The sequence below is a fragment of the Pinus tabuliformis genome, chromosome 1_2 (assembly GCF_031772625.1).
Source record: "Pinus tabuliformis cultivar Carrire ecotype Pingquan chromosome 1_2, CPIR1, whole genome shotgun sequence".
In the NCBI taxonomy this organism is placed as follows: domain Eukaryota; kingdom Viridiplantae; phylum Streptophyta; class Pinopsida; order Pinales; family Pinaceae; genus Pinus; species Pinus tabuliformis.
In genome coordinates, this window is record NC_142298.1 from 407,765,025 (window position 1) to 407,789,242 (window position 24,218).

The following is a 24,218-nucleotide window of genomic DNA, read 5'->3' on the forward strand; positions in this document are numbered from 1 at the left end:
GTGCTTGTTAACGGTTTACATCATTGACCGGTAGTCAAACAATTTTATAGTATTCTCTACTTCAACACATCTATTCTCATATTATAATTTGTACCTTGATCGTGTTGGGATTCAAGACCCTGGGCTTAGATTACACAGGTCTATGTTGTGCGAATTGGTTCATAATTGTATACATGACTCTTTTGATTGGATGGTTGCGTCCATACCACAGATCATTTATGTTTATCTTCTGGATGGTTGCACCCATGCCTTATGCACACATAATTCCTTCACTATGTACTTATGTATCAGAGATATCAGTTGTACTTGCATTTGCAGGTTCTCCACTATGGTGTTTTGTTTCAGTTATGGATTCGTAAAGCATTTCACCCCTCCCACTCTCTCGGCCTTCATGCTTTAGGGGGCATCTGTTACACAGTATTTTGTCACCGACCCTGCATTCCCTGATCCCGAACACTGTTGGTCTGTGTTATTGACATCTGCTTTGTGTCATGTTGCAAAATATGTGTCAGTGTCTTCCTTGTCATATCAGGAAGAATACCTCAGTTCATTACTCTTGGAGCAGGCCCTTTTTAACCTCTATTTTAGGTTGTCACGGGTCATCAGTTATTCCACCCACGAAGATGGCCAAGATTGAACTAAGCCTAGCGACGTCGTTGCCTTGTCCCTGTGTTTCACTCGCGACGAGATACTTTTGGCGAGTTTGTTTTTAACAAATTGCCAAAGCTTCTGAGTGGCGGTCCTAGGGTTGGTTTTTGGATCAGATGAGCTAGCTCTCTCCTTTGGGATGGTTATTACACCCTTTGTGCAACCTCCCAAAGGGATAAACTCTCTCTCCCATCTTTTATGGAGGCTCCTCCTCCTATAAATACCTCCTTCATAGTTGAGATCTGCTAGAGAGAGTGAAGAGAGGGAGAGAGTTTGAGTAGAGTTTGGAAGTAACTTGTAATGTAACTTAGCCTGGGATAGTTTTGTGTGGATTTGGCCTGATTGTATGAGTGTTCTAGCATCATAATTTTGAATTTTAGGTAGAAGAGAGAGTTATTCATTCTCTTGGGAGACAATTCATGAGTGAATGCTTGTGGAGACATGTTGACAAGACCCTTCAAGGAGACCTACAATGTCAAGGCATGGTTGTAAGTTTTACTTCAGTTCATATTAATACAAATCAATGGTTTATTTCCTATATATTATGTCAGATTGCATATTGATAGATTGAAGTTCCTTGACCCTTTAATTAGATTGTTTTTATTGTATTCTATTATGTTTGTTGTTGTTCTCTTTATGTTGTTTCAAGTACAAAAGTGATTAGAACGAAAGCTGGAGCAACACAATGAGAACTTTATCAAACGAGGATTTGAAGGTAGGCCTTCATGACATTAACTATCTAAGGCAATTTTCTTTGATAATGTTCTTGCTGTGATTAGACCCACTCTAGGGCTAGAGCAGTTGCCTCTGTCCACAGAGGGAACTTACCTACTTCACAAGTTGGTGACCATACTAGGGATCTGTGTCTTTTGTCTCTTTATTTGATTTTGCTTTGCTTGTTTATTGTCTCCTTTACTTTTTGGGAAGAATTATCCATATTGTGGGTTGTTTGACTACTCCTGGTAGCCTTCCCTCTATCATAAGTGATAGGCCTTTCCTCAGCTGAATTTTTAAAATTTTCCTTTGATTTGGGGTTGTCACATTTTATTTTATGACAGTCGCGACGATAGTCGCGTCTGCTCTATTTAATTAGTTGCGCTTTCTACTATTTGGCACGATTAAATCGCCTCACAGTCACGACAGGATTTGAGTTACACTTGGTATTGTTTCCTGGTGTACTTCTGCGATGACATCGCAAGTTGCTAGTTAAGGGGGTGTGACTCATCATTTTCGGTGCAGGTTGTCAGTTTGATGCTCGCGAAGATTCCTATAGGTTTTCATTTTGAATTTTTGTTTGTTGATTGGCCAGTGTGTCCTATCCTCCTGAGCTTGTCTTCTACCTATTTATTGTGTGTCAAATTGTTGTTTTCTAGAATATTTGACTCTTGGTTTCATTCCCTTGAGATTTCTCCTTTTGAACTATGTGACCTGTTCACTTTAGGGTTTCTTCAAGCATTAGCTTTTTCTTGGGTTGCTTGTTCATTTGGACCTTTAAGCTGTGTTTGAAGCGATCCCTTGCTTTGTTAGAGGCTTTTCCTTATTGACTGTTCTTTCATCTTCCTGATTGGTATGTGACGTTTGGTTATCAAAACTTTCAAGTCTTGTTTATTTGGTTTCCTTCCATCACTTTGGCATAGATCACATTGCTTCCCGGTTAGTTAGAAAGCTTTCAAGTTTTTGCAAAAAGAAACATATTCTTTGTTTTAAGTCTTTGATTAGTTTCTGAGTGGAATGTTTCTCTTTACTTATTGAATGATTTCATTTGAAAAGGACTTAAAACTAGCATTTTTTTGAGTTTTTCATTTGGTTGCTTGTCATCTATTTGAAAAAAACAAAATATCACATTCATTTTGCATTAGGAAATGAGAACAATATTTTGCATTAGTAAATTCTTGACATTTAGAAGTTGAAAAGCAAATGATGTATTTTTCATTTTCTTAATTAGACTGCATGCAAGTTAGTGAAAGATAGAAACATTTCTCTTTCCTCTTGATTGGTTTTCTTATGAAATAACGAAAAGTACCATTCTTGCATTTGCTTGCTTGTTGCTTTGATTGCTTTGAAGTGAACCTCTCACTTTTATTTAGTTATTTCTTCATTGAAAAGAAATGGTTTCTTTACTCATTTAGTTGCATTCTAGGAGTTTTTGAAGATACATTCGGTAGGGCCTTGAAACTGAGATCTAATTCAAGATAAACTGCTAAAATTTATCGAATTAATCTAAAAATATATTGGAACTTAATGCTCATCTTTCTAGAGGTATAGGCTAGAGACATGTTCCGGCATATTTAAACCTAGTGGCTATTGTTTTCACTAAGGTTGGGTGATTCCTCCTTTTGTGATTCGATAAGTGTTAGTACAGACTTGTGCTCCTTATACCGTCGCGTATATGATGGGAGACCCCACTAGGTTAAAAACATGTTATCCATAGGAAGCCAAGTTTGCCACCTTATGAATTGTAACACATCGAAAACAACATTCGGGGAGATTAGCTATCATACGGGAAGTCCTTGGTCATTTCTCTTTCATTTTACTACCAAGGTGTATATGCAGTTTTACGATTTGTCTAGTAAACCTTTTGCCTAGAGTTCCAGAGTAGTCATTTGATCTTTTTGACTCATTAAACTTAAAATATCATTTGAGCACTTGTCCTTTTGAGCTCATTTCCAATAGGAAGTGATAGAGTCACATTTCATCCTTTTCTCGACTCTTAAAACATGAAAAGGCAAAGTTTTGTTTTAGTGTCCTAAAATTAACTTCCCACGAAATATTCCTGGTAAAAGTTATCTTCCTTCTTTAGAGTCGATTCCAATGGAAACATTTCTGGAGTCCACCCGTCAAGGGTTCCCCTCGGAAGGGAATCCTAGTCCTTTTGCTTCTTTTGGAAATGCTGGTTCTCCTTAGATGGCAACGTTGTCCCTCCCTGGGTTAACCATTGGTTTACCTGTCTGGTTATTTTCGACCTCAGTGATCTCGAGTGTCCCAACTCCTGCCTCGCCATCTCCTTCATTCGAATCATGTCACAATGATTCTAAGGTTGACCTCTTGCCTTCTTCTCCTATTTCTTCACCTTCATCTTCTACTTCACCTAGTGAAAGTTTCAAATCTAGTAACCAGGAGGCTACGAAGAAGAAGAAGAAGAAAAAAAAGAAGAAGTCAGCTAAGAAAGAGGGTGATCGTGCGGTTGTTATGCCAAATGCACCTCCTATAGGCAAACCTTTTGTTCCTCCACGGAAGGTCAGATTCCTTTGCAAGATGTGTAAGGGTGACCATCTCCTCCGAGACTATCTTGCCATTCCCAGAGTCTTAAAGGTATGGTCTCAAAATTTGGATTGACCATCCCCATCAACCTCTGGAGATCATGTCAATGCTACACTCTTGGCTAGCAATGGTAAGAAGAAAGGGAAGATTAGATTCCCCTATAGGCTATGTGAAGGAGAGCATCTTCTTCACCTTTGTCCTCTTATGGATAAAGCTTCCAAAGTTTTGGAAAACCTTATAGCTCCTCAACCCCAACTCCCTGTTGGTTATCAGAGGCTTTCTTCTAACCCTCTCCCAATTGGTAAAGAGATTGACTTGGGTTCATCTCTTGCCCATCCTACTCTTCTTGAGTGAGACTCTTTTGTGTCTATTCCCAACTAAACATTGGTTGAAAAGAGTGTCAACTTGGCTCTGCCACCAGTTGCTCACTCTGTTCCGAAAAAGCATATTGATCTTACTGCTCATGTTCTTCTTGTCTCCTCATATTCTAATGAATCAAAGAGTGACCCTCCCATCCCAGTTGTTCAGGAGAGTCCTTCTTCTATTCCTACAAAGCATGGGGGCAATCATTTGATACCCCCACCAAGTAGTTATGTCGTCTCTTACGATTGGGTTCCATTGACTTCTTTCCGCCTCCCATCTTATGTGCCTTTCCAAATCACAGTACAAGCCTATAATATGGTAGTACTTGGAATTATATTAGATGAAGGTGCGTCTATTAGCATCATGTCTACTACTACATGGAAAGCTTTGGGTTCCCCATAGCTTGTGCCTGTCACTCAAAATTTGTTGGCTTTCAACAAAGGAACCAGTCAACCCTTATGGATCCTTCCTAAGTTCCATATTACTTTGGGAGGAAAGATCATCTATATAGATGTGATGGTAGTCCAAGGTCCGTTAGATTTAAATCTCCTCCTTGGACGCAGCTATGTGTATGTCATGGGAGCTCTTGTTTCTTCACTTTTCCATGTCGATTGTTTTCCGCATGAAGGAAGAATTGTGACTATTGATCAACTATCGTTCATTGGTCACCAGGTATCTCCTTTGCAACCATCGTCCCCTATCAGCTCTTGTTTGCAAGCAATACCTTCCCCGCCACAGGTCAATTATGTGGCTACCCATTCTGTCTCCGCATCTGCTGATGATTACACAGATGAGATTGTACATTATGTACTGGGATAATTGGAACCTAATTTGTCTATGGTACGAAATGACATGTATTCCTCCCAGAGCGTGGTTCTTCCATCTAGTAAGGATCTCTTGGGAGCCATGTTCTCATATGGTCCATGAACAGATGTTATGGGGATAGTTCTTGGTCTTGTGTCAACCTCATTAAAAAATGAAACAAGAGATGAGGAGAGTTTTTGGGCTTGTGTCAACCTCGTTAAAAATGAAACAAGGGGTGATCACGACAGTTCTTTTCTTGTGTCAACCTTGTTAAAAAATGAAACAATGGGTGATGAGGATAGTTCTTGGTCTTGTGTCAACCTCATTAAAAAATGAAACAAGAGATGATGAGAGTTCCTTGTCTTGTGTCAACCTCGTTAAAAAATGAAACAAGGGGTCATGAGGATAGTTCCTGGTCTTCTGTCAACCTCGTTACAAAATGAAACAAGGGGTGATGAGTACAGTTCTTTTCTTGTGTCAACCTCATTAAAAACATGAAACAAAGGCTATTAGCATAGTTCCTTGTCTTGTGTCAAGCTCGTTAAAAAATGAAACAAGGAATCTAAGCAAAGTTCCTTGTCTTGTGTCAATCTCATTAAAAAATGAAACAAGGTCCCCTGGAGCAAAGTTCCAATTTGAGTCTTTGATTAGATCTCGTAAAATCCCAGTAGAGTCTTTCACTTGATATCATAAACGAACCTTCATTCCATCCACCTGATAGCCACGAGTAGTCTACTTAGGTGAATGTAATGAATCTTGGGGACATGCACCTAGTGGTAAAGTTAAGTTTCCCTGTAGGTTATGTGAAAAGAATCACCTTGTTAGTGTTAGTCTTTGAAACCTTCCACTAGTGATCAAATATGCTCTTGCAAAGTGGTTTTAGGATGTCAAACTCAAATTTTGTCATTTTAGTGAGTTTTCAAGTAAAATTTGGTCACTAGGTATTAGGTCTAGGGTTTGTGTTCACTCCTTCTAATGTTTTCCAAATGTTGGTCCATGTCACCATTCAGCTGAGTGTACCATCATCCAAAGATTTTTCATCATCATTTCAGGTTCCAACAGGTCATTTTACACCTTTTTCGTGCTTCAGTTGTACTTGGGCAAGCCTCATTTCCCTCTCCTAGAGTTTTGAAGGTAATTTCTCTTGTATGGTCAAATCATCAACAAAGATTGCATCATGATGCTCATACACCTTCCCATATCCTTAATGTAACTTATTAAACACTTCCCATCACTAAGATCCCTCAAATTCCTCATTTTCCCACAAACCCTAGTTTCTTGCTACAATTTGACAATTTTCTAGGCTAGGCCTGTGTTTTGCCCTTTTGGACCCCTTCCCCTCACTCAATTTTTGAAATTCCACTTTTCCCTATTTCATAACATCCCTTCCTACTTCCAAAAATTTTCTCAAGAATTTAGAAGCCCCTTATCCCCTTCATTTCCCTTCATTTCTACAAAACCCTTGTTCCACACATCGGGGTGTGTTTTACTCAAATGATGTTTTTGAGCAAGAAAAAATGTATTTGGAAACACTGAGAGAGGTTTCTATCCAAAATAGTCCAAAGAAGAAAAACATCCTTCATTTTTTACATAGGTGTCATGGCTTAAGAGAAATGTAAAAAATACAGTTGCCTCAGGAGAATTGATGTACTTCTGGAGTGGCCTTGGAAAAATCAATATTTCTCCTAGCTTGGTTGGCCAAATGACTTGCTTGATGAGTCAAATGATAACTAGACACAAAGATATTTATAATGAGCTATCATGAGCTCAATTTGGAGTTGAGGAAGACCTTCAAAAGTTGACTATAACAACACTCTGCATTTAGGCAGCTTCATTTTGCACATTTTTACCAGTCTTGGGAGATTTGACTTTTGAAAGCCAAAATTACCTCAAAATTGGAAAATTCAATATGTTCTGGAAAGTAGACTCGATAAGCTTTCCAATGAGCTATCACATGATCAATTTGGACACCGGAAAGGCCTCCAAAAATGTCCTGCAAAAAGTGTTATGCACCTGTTAGCTGGTGCTACGCATAGAGCCGACGCTATGCACCTGGCACAGGTTTTACACTGAGTTTTGTTATGGCGCTACGCATACAAAGTGCGCTACACACCTGGGTGAGTGCACTACGCACCTGGAAGTTTGGCTACAAATTGTTGCAAATTTCACCATTTTGCCTCAAAACTTCAATTTCTCCCTCTAAACAAGTAAGTACATGAATCCTATCTTGTGTGTTAGGATTTGTTTACTAAGATTGGTGTTTTGTGTTCTTCAAACTGAAACCCTAGCTTCTAGGGTGAAACCCTAGTTTTCTTCATTGCACTATTGGTTTTATACCCTATCCCCTTAACCCTAATTCCCACATTATACATTTTCACTAAGCGCACTTCATTACAAACCCTATTCACATCACTAAAAACCTACCCACTCTCCCAAACCCTACACTACTTCCCAAACCCTACAAGCCCTACTCACATCATCAAACTCTACCCACTCTCCCTAAAACCCTACTCATCCCTAAACTCTGTTCAACATACATTTTCACACAAACCCTGCCCATTTCATTCCTTCACCTTATTTCTACACTATTATCCATAAAATATCCATATACAACCACATTTTTCAAAACCAAGGGAAAACAATGGAGATGGACAGTGAGTATGAAATGGAGGAAGAAACCCTTAGTGACAGTTCCATGGAAGGCCTTAAGGAGAAAAGAAAGAGCATGATAAACTCAAAATCTTGGCTAACGCCTCATTGGCTCATCAAAGCACCTAAAAAGGATCACTCATGCCAAATTTCAAGAAATTTGGAGCTTTTTTTGTCATTTTTGAATTTTTGAAGCAAAAAATAGGTTTTTTGCTTTTGTTGGGGGCATCCATTTGCAAAAAGGTTTGAATTTTTGGAATCAACATGAAAAGTTATGCATGCTTAGAAATGGCTGAGAAATTTTGACAATTTCTAGACCTCCAAAAGGGTCAAAAACACCCAAAAAGTGCCCTCTCTGCCACATTTTTGCCACACAGGAAGAAGTCTTGGGAGATTTCATTTTTGGAGGGGAAAATGGACTCCAAATCCAAAAATTCAAGTTGTCCCAGAAAGTAGACTCACCAAGCTTTCCAATGAGCTATTCTGCACCTGATTTGGACTTCGGGAAGCCTTCCAAAATTGGCTGGAAAAAGCGCTACACATAGGATCAGTGGCGCTACGCGTAGGAGAAAAATTTGCCAGTTTTGTCTGTTTGCTCATAATTTCGCCTAATTTTCCACCAGTTTGACTTTTTCTTCTCTCTTTGGTAAATTCATGATGTAATATGATGTAATTTGATGTACTATGATGTAAATATGATGAAATATGACTTGAGGAGGTAGATACATCAATTTAGAGTTGGTTTAAGGATGAATGAATCAGTTTCCATAGTTTTAGAGGCAAGTTGTTCCTGCCTATTTTCGAGTTCCTAGTTTAGATCTTGTTGAAACAACTCCTTGACTGATGGATTTGACCCCTGATGGCTAGCATAGGTGGTTTGATGCCTATATCTTTTACTTTCAGTCATTTGTCAAGGTTGGACTCTTGTGGATGCATTAAGCACTATTGTAAATCACTTTTGCAGTTTGGCAAGGAAATAAACCAGGGTTTTGCAGCATTTTGTGGGATTCTTGTGGCAAGGTGAATTGTATGATTTTCTCCTGTGCTATTTAGTTTATCATATGTTTATATGTACCATCATCTCTCTCTTTTTCTGCATAACTAAATGAATCAAGATTAAAGGGTGGAATTCAATGATGTTTCAGTGCTCTACCTTGGGGTTTATTTAGTTTTAAATGTTTTATATTGTTTGAAGAGGACTAATGACATTTGCATGTCCTCTCCAACTCCTCACCCATCTTTATAATCACCATTACACCTAATTCAAAGTGCTAAAACACTTGCCTACCTCGCCCCATAGAAACCTCTGCAAATCTATGTTGATTTCCCAGACCCAAAGCTGCCTTCCTCATCTGATCTCGCAAACAAACTTTAAAATAATTCAAAATTCCTCTGAGCAAAAAAATTAGTATTCATATCAGTCATCTCAAGCCTTACTTGCCATATTTTCTTTGAGATTTACAAGGAGAGAGCCCTCTCCCGACCTGGTAGGGATAACTACCAGGTTAAGCGTGGTTTGATGTTACCCTAGACCTTCCTTTCTTAGCCTGAGGTAGATTTAGGCCCTAACACACCCCATTCACCTTTGTCCCTATCTGGACGAAGCCAAAAATATGTTGGATAACCATCCCGATTCACCGTAGCGACTTCTGATGAGCCCCAAAAATGGACAATTATTTGGGCTCATTCAACCTCCTAATTTGACTTAATCCACCATTCTCATTAGTTTATTGCATGTTTTTGATTATATTTATGTTAATAGAGTGAATTTGGTTAGTCATTATGCCAACAAGTCTAATGGGTGCTTTGTGTAGCCTTTTTGGTCAATTTGGAGACAAAATTGAAGGTCTTAATGAGCACTTGGCAGCCAAATTCGTGGGAAGACAAGGGAGAGGATTTGTAGGAAGGTGTCCCCTTCATTTATGGGCCCTTACCTCGAATTCTCCACCATCAGCTCAGAGTTCAAGGGCCACCGAATCAATCAGCACAAGGGCAGCCAAGCAAGTCAAGTAGGACTGCTGTTAACTCCAAGTTTTGGGCAGCCGAGTCCCTAAAGTTTAGGAGGACTGTTGGGTCCTCAATTTGTATAAATAAGAAGGCTTAGGGCCTCATTTGGGTTAGCCAGTGGATGTTAGCTAGTTAGCCAGTAGATAGTAGCTAGTGGTTAGTCATTTTGCAGCCATTAGTTACCTAGTTTGTAGTTCGTTTTTTATGCAATAGATTAGCTTTGCTTTCAGCTCATTTTCAAGTCCTTCTTGTGGACAGTTTTGATGTAACTCTTCATTTCTTGATCAATAAAGATGAATCCAGCTGTGCACCAGCTCTAAATCTCTCTTGGGAGGCTGTAGCTCTTGGGGTTGGGCCCATCTCAAGCGCCCAGTACCTCCTTCGTTTATCTTTATGTGTTTGCTGCGTTCTTAAAATAAAATGTGCTATTTAGATTTAGATCTTGCTTCGTTATTTAGATTTCTTTTGATGGTTAAAGTAGTTGTTTATGTTTATAATATATTGGTAGGATAATAACAGGAAAAAGCTCCAAAAAAGGGTCAGCAAACACTTTTGGTTTCACTTCTTCCTTATTGGATCAAGGGATGGAGTTGAAGTAACCATGCTGTCCCAAACAAAAACACTTTCTTTGCTTCACCATGCAATCATTAGTGTTTGAATCTCGTTCGTAGAACTTGATATCAGTTTGGATGCATGCTTAGGTTTATGATCACTTAGTTTCATAGTTGTTTCACATGGTTTCAGTGCAAATAAACTTCTGTTCATTTCCTTTTGCTGTTAGGTCAGATTAGAGTGAAATAACTAGGTCATAGGTTTTATAACTAGATCTTTGTTTTCTTGCATGTCTTTGTTTGTTCAGTTTGAAAAACCACTTGCAGAGTACCTGTTATCCTTCCTTACCTGCCCATACTCCATCCAACCTACCTGCTTCATCCTTCACTTATAAACCTTACCTTACATTTGCCTCATCCGCTTACTTTGCCATGATTCTCATCTTCTTGTGCAACATCGCTTCATCCATCCTTGAACAAATCCAATCGCTCCTTAGCCTCATCAACCAAGTCCTAGACCTCTTCACACCCCTATTTCACCTCCATACTCATTCCTCCATCTTTTTCCCTCCATCCATGCTCCAAAATCCCATTTTGAAACATCCTGTAGAAGAATTACAGAACATCCTGTAGAAACCCCTTCAGACTTCCTGTAGAAGTTCATAAACACGGTTGCATGGCATCCAAACTTTGTGAAACTCTCGGAAAGAATGTTAGGGATCCCTTAGACCCTCTCTGTACCTTCCTGACCTCTTCCATGCATTTCTCCTCCTTGATCCACCTCTGCATAGTGAAAAGCCAGTTAAAAGCACATGCATGATAATTCTAATAACTTAATCAAAAATACAAAAAGACGTTTTCTTCAGATGGTGATAACTTAGACACATGCATTTTACCTTCCTAGAAGTAATGGCATCTCTTTTCGTAGTTTGCATTCTCTCCTTTGCATCAGTAGGACTAGCTGGTAGAATTAGGGTTTGCTAGGGTTTGCGTTTCTTTTTGGCTTTCAGTTTCTTTTCGCAATTAGATTAGCTTCTTTCGAGTTAGCTTTCATCCATCAATTAAAAAGCTTCTTCTAAGAGCTCATAGAAGTTGGCTTAAGCTCCTAGCGGACTTGTGCCAGCTGATCAAGTGACAGCTGCGGCAAGAGCTAGTACTTGTGCATACAACACCGTCGCTTCCAAGTTTGTTACGAACTACCGGGTTGATAAAATTAAAGAAGGGAGTTCCAGGAGTTGTAGCATTATTGCTACAATACTGGAGCCCACCATCTTTTTGGCGCCGTTGCCGGGGAAGCGTCAGAGTATTGGTGATTGTCGCTTTTCTTCTATTTTCCACTACGATCTTCTGCTAAGTAGTTTATTTCGTTTCCATTATGCAATTTCGTTTATGCAAAAGTAGATTAGCATTTCCCGCTTTCATAGATTAGCATTTCTCGCTTTCATAGATTAGCATTTCAATTCTGCAATTTCATTTCTGCAAGCGTAGATTAGCATTTCAATTATGCAAGCGTAGCCTAGCATTTCATTCCTGCAATTTCATTTGAGCAAAATAGATTAGTCCTTTCCTGCTTTCATTTCAATTCTGCATTTTTATTTTAGCAAGATAGTTAGTTGCAGTTCAATCTATTTCAGTTTTGCAGGTAGAAGTAGAAAAAAGCAAAAATCAACCAAAAATATTTCATTTCATGCATTGTAGGAGTAGAGGTAAGTTAGAAAAATGATTGCACAACAACCCCACTGCTTCACACAACCAACATTCTCTCTTCTTCGATGGCTATGATTGAAGAACCCCTGGGTGGACATCAAGACATATTTTAAGAACCTCTAGGGGAGAAGAAGAAGAAACCATTCCTCTGGAGCAAATGGCTACAAGCAGAAACGTTGGGAGCAGTCCCTTGTCCAAAGACGAATTTGAAGATCAGATAGAAGATTTCAAGAGTGATATGAGGCAGTTTCTTGCCATGCAATTGGATACCCTGTGGATCCAAAAGAAGCAAGAGGAAGCCAAGAGGGCTTTGGTCATTTTTTGTCCTAGGTGCACTAGAAAGAATCCTAGGAACAGATGTCCATTGTACTCCATAGAAGTGTGTTTTGTCTGTGAAGAATACCATCCTACAGATCAGTGCCCTTCCTTACCCAGAATCAAAGCTGCATATCAGAGAGCCAAAGGAGCCACTGGACCACTCTATCATATGAACCAAAGGAAGCTGCCTGGACCTAAATCTTACCAGCAGGAACTGCAAGGGACACCTGAGACCTATTATGACCCCTACCAAGCCACTTTCATGCCTTATTGGGGTCCCCCTGCTCATCCTTCCTGGTTTACACCTCCTCCTTGGTCATATTCTCCTTGTTCCTTCACAGATCCATATTATGCCCTACCAGTTGCTCATTCATTTCACTCTTATGCTCAACCACAGCCTCAGTGGAATGCACCTTATCAGGAGTGGAGGCCCCAGTACAACTCTCATCCTGCTCATTTTCCTCCACCACCTGCTCATCCACAACCATCGCCTCCTCCTCCACCAAGGCAACCCCAAATTCCTACCCAACCACAATGCCATCCATCTCCATCTCAATTTCACACCTCCACTGAACTACCCGTACCATTTCCAAAGCCATACAATGGAGTAGCTCAACCCAATTGCAAAGCTGAGGCACAACATGTGCAAATGACTCCTTTTGAGCTCAATGATGTTCACCAAAGCTCAGGAAGAGTGTTGCAAAACAGAGATTATATTGACAACATTGAAGGACCAAAGGAAAAAGAAGATTCCAAAGAGGAGATCAAAGAACCATGGGCTGCACTTGATGAAGAGAAGAGATCAGAATCAGAGATCGAGAGAGTTCCTTCATGGTTACCATCAAATCTTCCATGTATTCAAGAGAAAGATCAGCAAAAAGAGGAAGATGATAAAGTCATGTTAGAAGGTGACATGAAACATGATCCAGATCAGCAAAAGAACCAAGGATATCAGAGCTATATGGAGATATGGTTTCAGAAGGTGACTAAGTTGCAGCGGTACTCTCTTCCTCAGCTATGTTTGATCCCTTCAAAGTCAGATCATTTGGTCTCTAAAGTCCGGATAGTTGTCCAAGAATGAATTTCGAGCCTTCACATCATTTCTTCTCTAATCTCAATGTGCACATGGCTCCATTGGAAGTATTCTTATACTTGAAAATGATTTTGTTTTTCAAGTAGGGTAGGGTAGAAGAAAAGAAAAAAAAAAGAGAAAAAATGAAAATTAGAAGAAAATAAAAATATAAGTTGAAAACCTCCTCAGAGGCGCCTTAGATTGGCTCATTGATTGAAAACCTCCATGAGGCGGTCAATGGGTTGGAAAGAAGAGAAAATAAAAAGGCAATAAGATCTTTGGGTGAAAACCTCCCTGGGAGGCACCCAAGGCAGGCAATTAGGGTGAAAACCTCCATGAGGCGCCCTAGTTGTTTTTCAAAAAAAAAAAAGAGAAAAAGAAAAAGAAAAATAAAACTAATTCCATTGGCTAATTGCAGGTTGCAAGAAAGACGTTTCATGACAGGAGGAGCACTCAAATCAAGGTTAAAGGAATTTTTCTTGTGCCTTCTACAGGAAGCTCTGTATTTCTACAGGAAACATCATGTAGAACCTTTGGACGAACCAAATTCAAGTCTAAAATGGAATCTGATGGTGGGAATCTGTTGATTAGGCCTACAAGCAATTGTGTGTCCATCCCTTGCCTTTCTCCATCATATTTTTCACCTCATTGTGCTTCTCATTGTGCTTCTACAGGAACTTCCTGTAGAAATTGTGGGAAACTAGACATGGATTTCAAAAAGTGGTTTGGCGAACATTGTAGCTTCCTCAAGGGTTCAGAAGTCCTCATGCAATCTTCCAACTCCTCCTCCATCATCTCCATACCTGCATCACAGCGCAAGCTCAGTTTTTCCTTCCATGCAAACATTTGCAAAAAGGCTTGAGGCAAAAATCCATAGAACAAAATTTGTTTTTGCCATAACTTGAAAACCATGCATCCATTTGACAAACCGTTTTATGGGGAATTGTACAAGGGTGATGGCAACATGCTTGAGCAGTTTCAGCCAATTCCGTTGCACGGTTTCCAAGAAATCAACCTCCATCACCATTAGCGATTTTTGCATTTCCTCCATAACCGTGCATCCGTTTCAAAACCTGTTTCATGAGGATGTGCATATGAGTGATGGTAACCTACCCAAGCAGTTTCAGCCGATTCCGATGCACAGTTTCTGAGAAATCGATCTCTGAAATCTTCAGCCATTTTCCATTTTTCTCGAAATCCGTGCATCCATTGATCACGATTTTTCTATGGGAGATGCATCATGATGATAGAAACATGCTCAGAAAGTTTCAGATCAATCCGGTTTACCGTTTTGGAGCAATGGCGAAAACGAGTTCTGGTTCTGTGACATTGCAGCAGCAGCAACTTGAACGTGCAGATTTGAACGTGGAAACAAATGCATGCAGCTTAGATCTGGTCAGAGGACACCTGCACAAGGAAAATCAATCAAAAATCATTATCCAAGCCCTCATGCAACCAAAGGATCCAAGCATGAAGCAGCAGAACATGAGCATGCAGCAGCAAAAAGCTTCACAAGCAGCCGTTTGACTTCAGGTACGTGACTAAACCTTGTTCATCTATTGCATGAATCTAGTCTAAGCATTGCATGAACAAATGGAATGGTGAAATTAAGCCATGAATGTAGCAAGACACCCAGTTCTCTAGCACTCACGAGAAAGTCACGCAGCATGCATGGGTCAGTCATGCACGTGAAATTTAAAAAAACACGGATAGTGTGGGTAGTCTAAACTCTAGTGCAACTGATGGATGAGATTACAGGCAGAGAACACACAGTTAACCACTGCAGTTCATGATAGCACAACAGTTGCATGGGCCAGCACACGTCTTTGCCACCTCACTCCAAAACAATCACGCAGAAATTAATGAGCGCTCAGCTGAAATTCATAAACTGTTAGTCAACTTGCACTTGCATCATGTTAAACTGAAGTATACATCCTCTGCTTCCACAATCAGCTTAACCTATCATCCTTCGCTGATTTTTTTTGGCCTGTTCAAAATTCTTCCGCATACCAAGATCGTGCAGAGGCGCAGAGACATCCTATGGCATCCGGCTAGCATTCTACAGGAAGACGTTTTACAGGAAAATACAGCAGAGTCTTCCAGAGCAGAGAAGCCTGAGTTTTTCTTCATCAAGTTTGGAGCTTGAAGAAAGGTGAAAATAGCTGAGGTGGATCATGCTATTGATTTTATTGTTCGTTCACTTGCACGTGATATTGCAGAGGGTATGAAAGCCGTGGAATTGCTTTTAGAGCTTTCAAAGGATATGGCTGTGTGTGAACAGATTGGCAAGGTACAAGGTTGTATCCTCCTCCTTGTAACAATGTCAAATAGTGACAATCCCAAAGCTGCTAAGGATGCAAACAAAGTTCTGGAGAATCTCCCATACAGTGAGCATAATGTAGTGCAAATGGCACAGGCGAACTATTTCAAGCCTTTGATACAGAACCTGAGAGAAGGGTCTGACACAATGAAAATTGTTATGGCAAGTAAGTTGTCAGAGATAGGTTTAACAGATCAAAACAACGCTGCATTGCTCAAAGAGGGAGTTTTATTTCCACTTCTTGAAATGATTTCAAATGCTAATTTGAAGTCAAAATTAGCAGCCATTGGGGCACTTCAGAATCTTTCAAGTTTACCTGAGAATGCTTTACAAATGATCAAAGATGGGGTGGTCCGACCCATCTTGGACCTTCTATGCACACCACTGTCAACTGTATTGGATTTGAGAGAAAAAGCTGCTAATACCTATGCAAACCTTGCTATGTCTACAACATTGCCCCAAAGAACAAATGACACAACAACTGCATTATTGGAATCTGATGAGATCATATACCAGCTATTATCTTTAATAAATTTGACACCACCTTCAATACATGGAAGCATTGTTCGAGCATTCCATGCCATTTTTTGTGTACCAGTGGTTGTTGAGGGAAGGACAAATTTAAGAGAGGGAGGAGCAATTCAAGTATTGCTTCCCTTTTTGTGAAGCTACATACTCTGAAATGCGAGCTTATGTTGTGAAACTGTTGTTTATCTTGTCTCAAGATGGAGATAAAAGAAAATTAGCAGAACATCTTGGAGAAAAAATATATGAAATGTTTAGCAAAACTTTTTTCAACATCTTCAAATGAAGAAGAGAAAGCTGCCGCAGTCGGAAAGTATTGTCATGTTAGGAACATAAATTTGAATTAAAGTTAACTAATGGAAAAACAATGATTTTGCATGAAGTGAATCTACCATGAAACAAACTGGAAAGTTCTGGTGTTGTTCTGGTTAGATTTGTTTATTTCAATACTTTCCAAGGGGTTCACAAGGTCTTTTGCAATAGCCAGATTATTCCATGTGAAAGAATTCTTAAAAGTGTGATTCGGTATGAAGTTTTGCTCTACTCCTGGTTATACAGCAGCTTGAAACAAAACTTGGGAATTCTCATTTTTGGCCTGTTTTGAAGCAATTTCAGATTGAAGGGAAATGCTGATTCATAGCAGTGATATGTGAGCAAGTCATATTTTCTCTGCCCTTGATCTATCTTATGTTCTGTTCTGCTTCTGTTATCAATTCTTAGCAGAGTTCAAATCCAAGATTAAGAATGCCATTGGATTCAGTTAAAGGTCTGGAAACACTTTTTCCCATCCAGCTTTGGCATGCAATATCTATTCTCGGGCAGTTCATTGTACTTGTGTGCTTTTATAATACATTAGACTTGCCATTTGTGTTGGATTCGTCAGCTTTCAGGCAGCAGCACAGTTCAAGGAGAAGGCACCCCCAGCCAAGCAAGCAAAGTCAGAGAAAATTGGTTCTACAGGAAGTTAGCAGACTGTTTCTACAGGAAGCCAGCGAACTGTTTCTACAGGAAGTTTGAAAAGAGGGAAGCCAAAGGAGGAATCGGCCGAGATGTTAGCCAAAGAAGCCACCAGGGCCATCAAAGATGAGGAGAGAGATTGGTTGCTCAGAGGATGAGCAACACTTTCAGTAGGGGGTGATGATGAGCCCCAAAAATGGACAATTATTTGGGCTCATTCAACCTCCTAATTTGACTTAATCCACCATTCTCATTAGTTTATTGCATTTTTTTGATTATATTTATGTTAATAGAGTGAATTTGGTTAGTCATTATGCCAACAAGTCTAATGGGTGCTTTGTGTAGCCTTTTTGGTCAATTTGGAGACAAAATTGAAGGTCTTAATGAGCACTTGGCAGCCAAATTCGTGGGAAGACAAGGGAGAGGATTTGTAGGAAGGTGTCCCCTTCATTTATGGGCCCTTACCTCGAATTCTCCACCATCAGCTCGGAGTTCAAGGGCCACCGAATCAATCAGCACAAGGGCAGCCAAGCAAGTCAAGTAGGACTGCTGTTAACTCCAAGTTTTGGGCAGCCGAGTCCCTAAAGTTTAGGAGGACTGTTGGGTCCTCAATTTGTATAAATAAGAAGGCTTAGGGCCTCATTTGGGTTAGCCAGTGGATGTTAGCTAGTTAGCCAGTAGATAGTATCTAGTGGTTAGTCATTTTGCAGCCATTAGTTAGCTAGTTTGTAGTTCGATTTTTATGCAATAGATTAGCTTTGCTTTCAGCTCATTTTCAAGTCCTTCTTGTGGACAATTTTGATGTAAGTCTTCATTTCTTGATCAATAAAGATGAATCCAGCTTTGCACCAGCTCTAAATCTCTCTTGGGAGGCTGTAGCTCTTGGGGTTGGGCCCATCTCAAGCGCCCAGTACCTCCTTCGTTTATCTTTATGTGTTTGTTGCGTTCTTAAAATAAAATCTGCTATTTAGATTTAGATCTTGCTTCGTTATTTAGATTTCTTTTGATGGTTAAAGTAGCTGTTTATGTTTAGAATATATTGGTAGGATAATAATAGGAAAAATCTCCAAAAAAGGGTTAGCAAACGCTTTTGGTTTCACCTCTTCCTTATTGGATCAGGGGCTGGAGTTGAAGTAACCATGCTGTCCCAAACAAAAACACTTTCTTTGCTTCACCATGCAATCATTAGTGTTTGAATCTTGTTCGTAGAACTTGATATCAGTTTGGATGCATGCTTAGGTTTATGATCACTTAGTTTCATAGTTGTTTCACATGGTTTCACTGCAAATAAAATTCTGTTCATTTCCTTTTGTTGTTAGGTCAGATTAGAGTGAAATAACTAGGTCATAGGTTTTATAACTAGATCTTTGTTTTCTTGCATGTCTTTGTTTGTTCAGTTTGAAAAACCACTTGCAGAGTACCTGTTATCCTTCCTTACCTGCCCATACTCCATCCAACCTACCTGCTTCATCCTTCACTTATAAACCTTACCTTACATTTTCCTCATCCGCTTACTTTGCCATGATTCTCATCTTCTTGTGCAACATCGCTTCATCCATCCTTGAACAAATCCAATCGCTCCTTAGCCTCATCCACCAAGTCCTAGACCTCTTCACACCCCTATTTCACCTCCATACTCATTCCTCCATCTTTTTCCCTCCATCCATGCTCCAAAATCCCATTTCGAAACATCCTGTAGAAGAATTACAGAACATCATGTAGAAACCCCTGCAGACTTCCTGTAGAAGTTCATAAACACGGTTGCATGGCATCCAGACTTTGTGAAACTCTTGGAAAGAATGTTAGGGATCCCTTAGACCCTCTTTGTACCTTCCTGACCTCTTCCATGCATTTCTCCTCCTTGATCCACCTCTGCACAGTGAAAAGCCAGTTAAAAGCACATGCATGATAATTCTAATAACTTAATCAAAAATACAAAAAGACGTTTTCTTCAGATGGTGATAACTTAGACACATGCATTTTACCTTCCTAGAAGTAATGGCATCTCTTTTCGTAGTTTGCATTCTCTCCTTTGCATCAGTAGGACTAGCTGGTAGAATTAGGGTTTGCTAGGGTTTGCGTTTCTTTTTGGCTTTTAGTTTCTTTTCGCAATTAGATTAGCTTCTTTCGAGTTAGCTTTCATCCATCAATTAAAAAGCTTCTTCTAAGAGCTCATAGAAGTTGGCTTAAGCTCCTAGCGGACTTGTGCCAGCTGACCAAGTGACAGCTGCGGCAAGAGCTAGTACTTGTGCATACAGCACCGTCACTTCCAAGTTTGTTACGAACTACCGGGTTGATAAAATTAAAGAAGGGAGTTCCAGGAGTTGTAGCATTATTGCTACAATACTGGAGCCCACCAACTTCCATCTGGTTACAGGAGACTCTCCCTTTGATCATGTTGGGGGCATGTAAACCAATCTCAAGCATAGTTCTTCATTTCAAGCTTATGTAAAAATGAAACTGAATCCCAGAATAGTTTTTCATTTCAAGCTTGTGTAAACATGAAACTGAATTCAAGCATAGTTTGTTATGGTTCAAGATTGTGTAAAAATGAACCCATCTCCATTTTAACCCTCACGATTACCATTCTATTAACCTCTTCCATCCGATGAGCCTTGGTTTTTCTCCTTCCATCATCGCTATCTATTTGGCCGATCATATGCTTTCACTTGATTGTTTTTCCTTTGTTGAGGGACCGCAGTGATGAGAGGTTTTATTAGCCAGCCCCTTGACAATTACATGTTTTGAGCAGTTCCACCATTGCCGGAACCAGTTGCTACCCTTTATACCACTAGTTCCTCCCAGACGAGTCACCTTTAAGCCCTTTTTTGACTCGTAAAATATGAAAATATTTCCAAGTATTTTTCCCTTTTTGACTCGTTAAAGAGAATAAAAATGGGGGGTCCGCTTTCAACTCTTTTCTAACCCTTTAAAAACAAAAATATGGCCGAGCCCTTGTCATTTCGAACTCGTTAACGGATGTGAAACATCGTGCGCCCAGTATAAATTTACCCCTTTTTCGGGCTAGGAGGCACTATTTACAAAAAAGGTACTCCTTGGCTGAAATGGTCAAGTGGTTCTCTCAAGTATTGTTTTCTACCTTTTCGGGCTCGAGAGACACAAACGTACGAAAAGGGACCATGTGGAGTTTTCTTTTACGTGTCTTTTTCAAACTCTCTAAACATGAAACAGATACCGAGTTAAACCTTTGTCGGACTCGTTAAACTATTAAACGATATCGGATTCGTCAAAATGATGAACCGAGATTCTCCTTCCTAGGGCTCGTTAAAATTTACTAGGTCGTATTTGTCCAAAGGACAAACTTGTATTACAAGCATATGTTATTCCCTTCAAGCTTGCATTTCAAAAATAATTGGGGTACTTTCCAGAAATGGTGTAGGAAAATTTGGAAGTATTATGTCAGTTGTATTAATTATTACGGCAGCTTCTCGCTCTTAAACATCGACACTGTTTCTGCTTCGTGTCGGGTTGGGATATCCTCACTTTATTGTTGGCCTTCCAGGTTTTGGGTTATCCATTTTGCCTCATTCCATTTGATCCTTGCTGCATCATCATGACCTTTGATCCCTTGGTACCAAAATGTTGCCAAACTCCGAAGTCGTGTCACCGATATGTTCAAGAGCTTAATCCTTCTGTAGTTTGTATCCTTACACACCTTCCTCAGATTCTCTGTCTCATCCACATTCATCTTGTTCCTTTGTCTCATGTCGATGATGTGGGAAACATTATGGCCCTCCTTCGACCGATCGCTTCCTGTTGACTTCAGCTCATTATCCGGGAAGTTGATCTAGAGACTCCTTTCTAGTACCTTGGAGCTTGCATGATTTAATGGAAATTTCTTTGCATTCAACGATGGGATTTCATTATTGGCCTTCAATCGGGTGATTTCACAGGTGTTCGACTTTATATCATTCTTCACACTTCGTGGATTGTACTAGCAGTACCTTGAGAACCATTAACATTACTGGTGGTCTCTCTCGCGCTTGTTAACGGTTTACATCATTGACCGGTAATCAAGTTATTTTCTAGTATGCTCGACTTCAACACATCTATTTGCAAATTAGAATTTTTACCTTGATCAGGTTGGGATTCAAGACCCTAGGCTCAGATTACACAAGTCTAGGTTGCGCGGATTGGTTCATGATTGTATACATGACTCTTTTGATTGGATGGTTGCAACCATACCTGAGTATTTTATATGGTCCTTTTGATTGGATGGCTACATCCACACCACAGATCATTTATGTTTATCTTCTGGATGGTTGCGCCCATGACTTATGCACACATAATTCCTTTCACTATGTACTTATGTATTAGATATATCAGTTGCACTTGCATTTGCAGGTTCTCCGCGATGGTGTTTTGTTTTAGTTATGAATTTGTAAAGAATTTCACCCCTCCCACTCTCTCAGCCTTCATTCTTTAGGGGACATCTGTTACACAATATTTTGTCACTAACCCCGCATTCCCTGATCACAGACACTTTCGGTCCATATTATTGACATGCTTTGTGTCATGTTGCAAAATATGTGTCAGTGTCCTCCTTGTCATATCAGGAAGAATACCTCAATTCATTACTCTGGGAGTAGACCCATTTTAACCTCTGTTTTGGGTTGTCGCGGGTCATCAGTTATTCCACCCGTGAAGATGGCAAAGATTGAACTAATCCTAGAGATGTCGTCACCCTATCCCTATGTTTCACTTGCGATGAGCTACTTTTGGCGAGTTTGTTTTTTTAACAAATTGTCGAAGCTTCTGAGTGGCGGTCCTAGGGTTTGTTGTTGGATCAGATGAGCTCAACTCTCTCCTATGGGATGGTTGTTCAAACCTTTGTGCAACCTCCCAAAGGGATAAGCTCTTTCTCCCATCTTTTATGGAGGCTCCTCCTCCTATAAATACCTCCTTCATAACTGAGATCTGCTAGAGGGAGTGAAGAGAGGGAGAGAGTTTGAGTAGAGTTTGGAAGTAGCTTCTAATGTAACTTAGCCTGGGATATTTTTGTGTGGATTTGACCTGATTGTATGAGTGTTCTAGCATCATAATTTTGTCTTTTAGGTAAGAGAGAGAGTTATTCATCCTCTTGGAAGACAATTCATGAGTGAATGCTTGCGGAGACATGGTGACAGGACCCTTCAAGGAGACCTACAACATCAAGGTATGATTGTAAGTTTTACTTCAGTTCATATTAATACAAATCAACAGTTTATTTCCTATATCTTATTTCAAATTGCATATTGATAGCTTGAAGTTCCTTGACCCTTTAAGTAGATCATTTTTGTTGTATTCTATTATGCTTGTTGTTGTTTTCTCTATGTTGTTTCAAGTACAAAAGTGATTAGAACGAGAGCTCAAGTAACACAACGAGTACTTCATCAAATGAGGATTTGAAGGTAGGCATTCATGACATTAAATATCTAAGGGAATTTACTTTGATATTGTTCTTGCTGTGATTAGACCCACTCTAGGGCTAGAGGGGTTGCCTCTGTCCGCAGAGGGAACTTACCTGCTTCACAATGTTGTTCATTGATTGCACAAATTGCGAGGACAGAGAAGAATCCAAAATTGGCTAAGTGTGAGATCCATAAGATAAGAGGGTAAGAGTAAAAGAAAATACAAATCTTGAACATGATAACACACATGTATATGATCAATCATATGGAAAGAAGATAAACAAAACCTAAAATCAAAATGTATTCATTGAAATGATGATAAAACACTTGTCTCCAAATGTGACATTTAAGATATACCTTTACGAAACAAGTGTCTACTGCAAAGAGAAAGTGTGCAATGCCCCTGGGAATGTATCCAATGCATGACCCTATGATAGATAATACGCACTAATGCAAGAGAATGCATTATGAAGATATGCTAGAACTACCTTTCGCAAAGGACGACACTTCCCCTAACAAGAGACAACACTTTGGATTTCATCAAAAAGGAACTTGAAAACTTAGAGAACAAGTGCAAGATCACTAACAAATCAAAATGATAGTTCACATGATCAAAGGGAGGCTCCAAAATTTGAACGTAGGAAAAAATTGGAGGGTGTTGTAGCAGCGACAACAACTGGGTAGCAAGTACAATTCCTCAACATAATTTTATTCAACGCCCTGCACCTGGGTAGGAAGTACCTATTCCTAAACATAATTTTGTTCAATGCCCTATAATCAATAGACATCCACCAAGTCCCGTCTTTCTTGGGAACAATGATGATGGGTCACCCACATAGTGAGGTACTTGGTTGAATGACACCTTATTCTAGTAGTTGTTGCAATTGTTTCTTCACCTTTATTTCTTTTATAATGGAATGCCTATAGAGCCAAATGTTTCACAATGGGTAGTCCAACAATAGCTAGATCTTCAGCTCCACTTCTGTCTTGGATAATAATGCTTTTGTCTCTTGGAATACATCTAATATGCATGTAGTAACTCTTCCAATTTTTGTCTTTGTTTCTTAGTACATGCCTCTAGGGATGATTTTTCCCTCATTGACTCTTCTACAGATTGATTTTCTCTTAAAAAGAGTAAAACATACTTCTTACTAGAACTAATCAATTTCTTGACTTAGTTCGCACTTACAAGCGAATTTTGGACTTTCCCTTGTGTGCATTGATGGTGAAGTATTTTCCATACTTGATGAGGCAATATTGGTTGTTTATCTACATAAATATAACATCTTGCATGTATATATAGGGATTTCCAAATTCGACTCCACATACATCAAGGGTAACTGCATCTAGTTCTACTTCAACAATAAAATCAACACTAATAAAAAAACAAATTTTGCACTATTTGGTTACCTTTACTTCCATGTCATTATTACCCATCCTAATGGATATCAGCTTGGATGATCATGAAATTCCAATCCCAATTTTTTGAATAGCCCTGCTACCATGATATTTATTTGTGTTCCTGAGTTGAATAGAGCAATAATCTTTGTCTTCTTAACATGTATCTTTATATGGAAAAGTATAGTCTTTTGTTGTTTTCCTATTGTTGAAGGTTACTCAAATTC

The 24,218-nt window shown here is 39.5% G+C and overlaps 1 protein-coding gene across 1 annotated transcript; it reads left to right on the plus strand.

Annotated features, from left to right (window-relative positions):
- The first annotated feature begins 15,604 nt into the window (after positions 1-15,604).
- LOC149206067 (uncharacterized) lies at positions 15,605-16,366 on the plus strand. Its single transcript, XM_089397581.1, has one exon. The coding sequence runs from the start codon at positions 15,605-15,607 to the stop codon at positions 16,364-16,366; it is 762 nt and encodes a 253-aa protein (XP_089253707.1).
- The last annotated feature ends 7,852 nt before the right edge of the window (positions 16,367-24,218 follow it).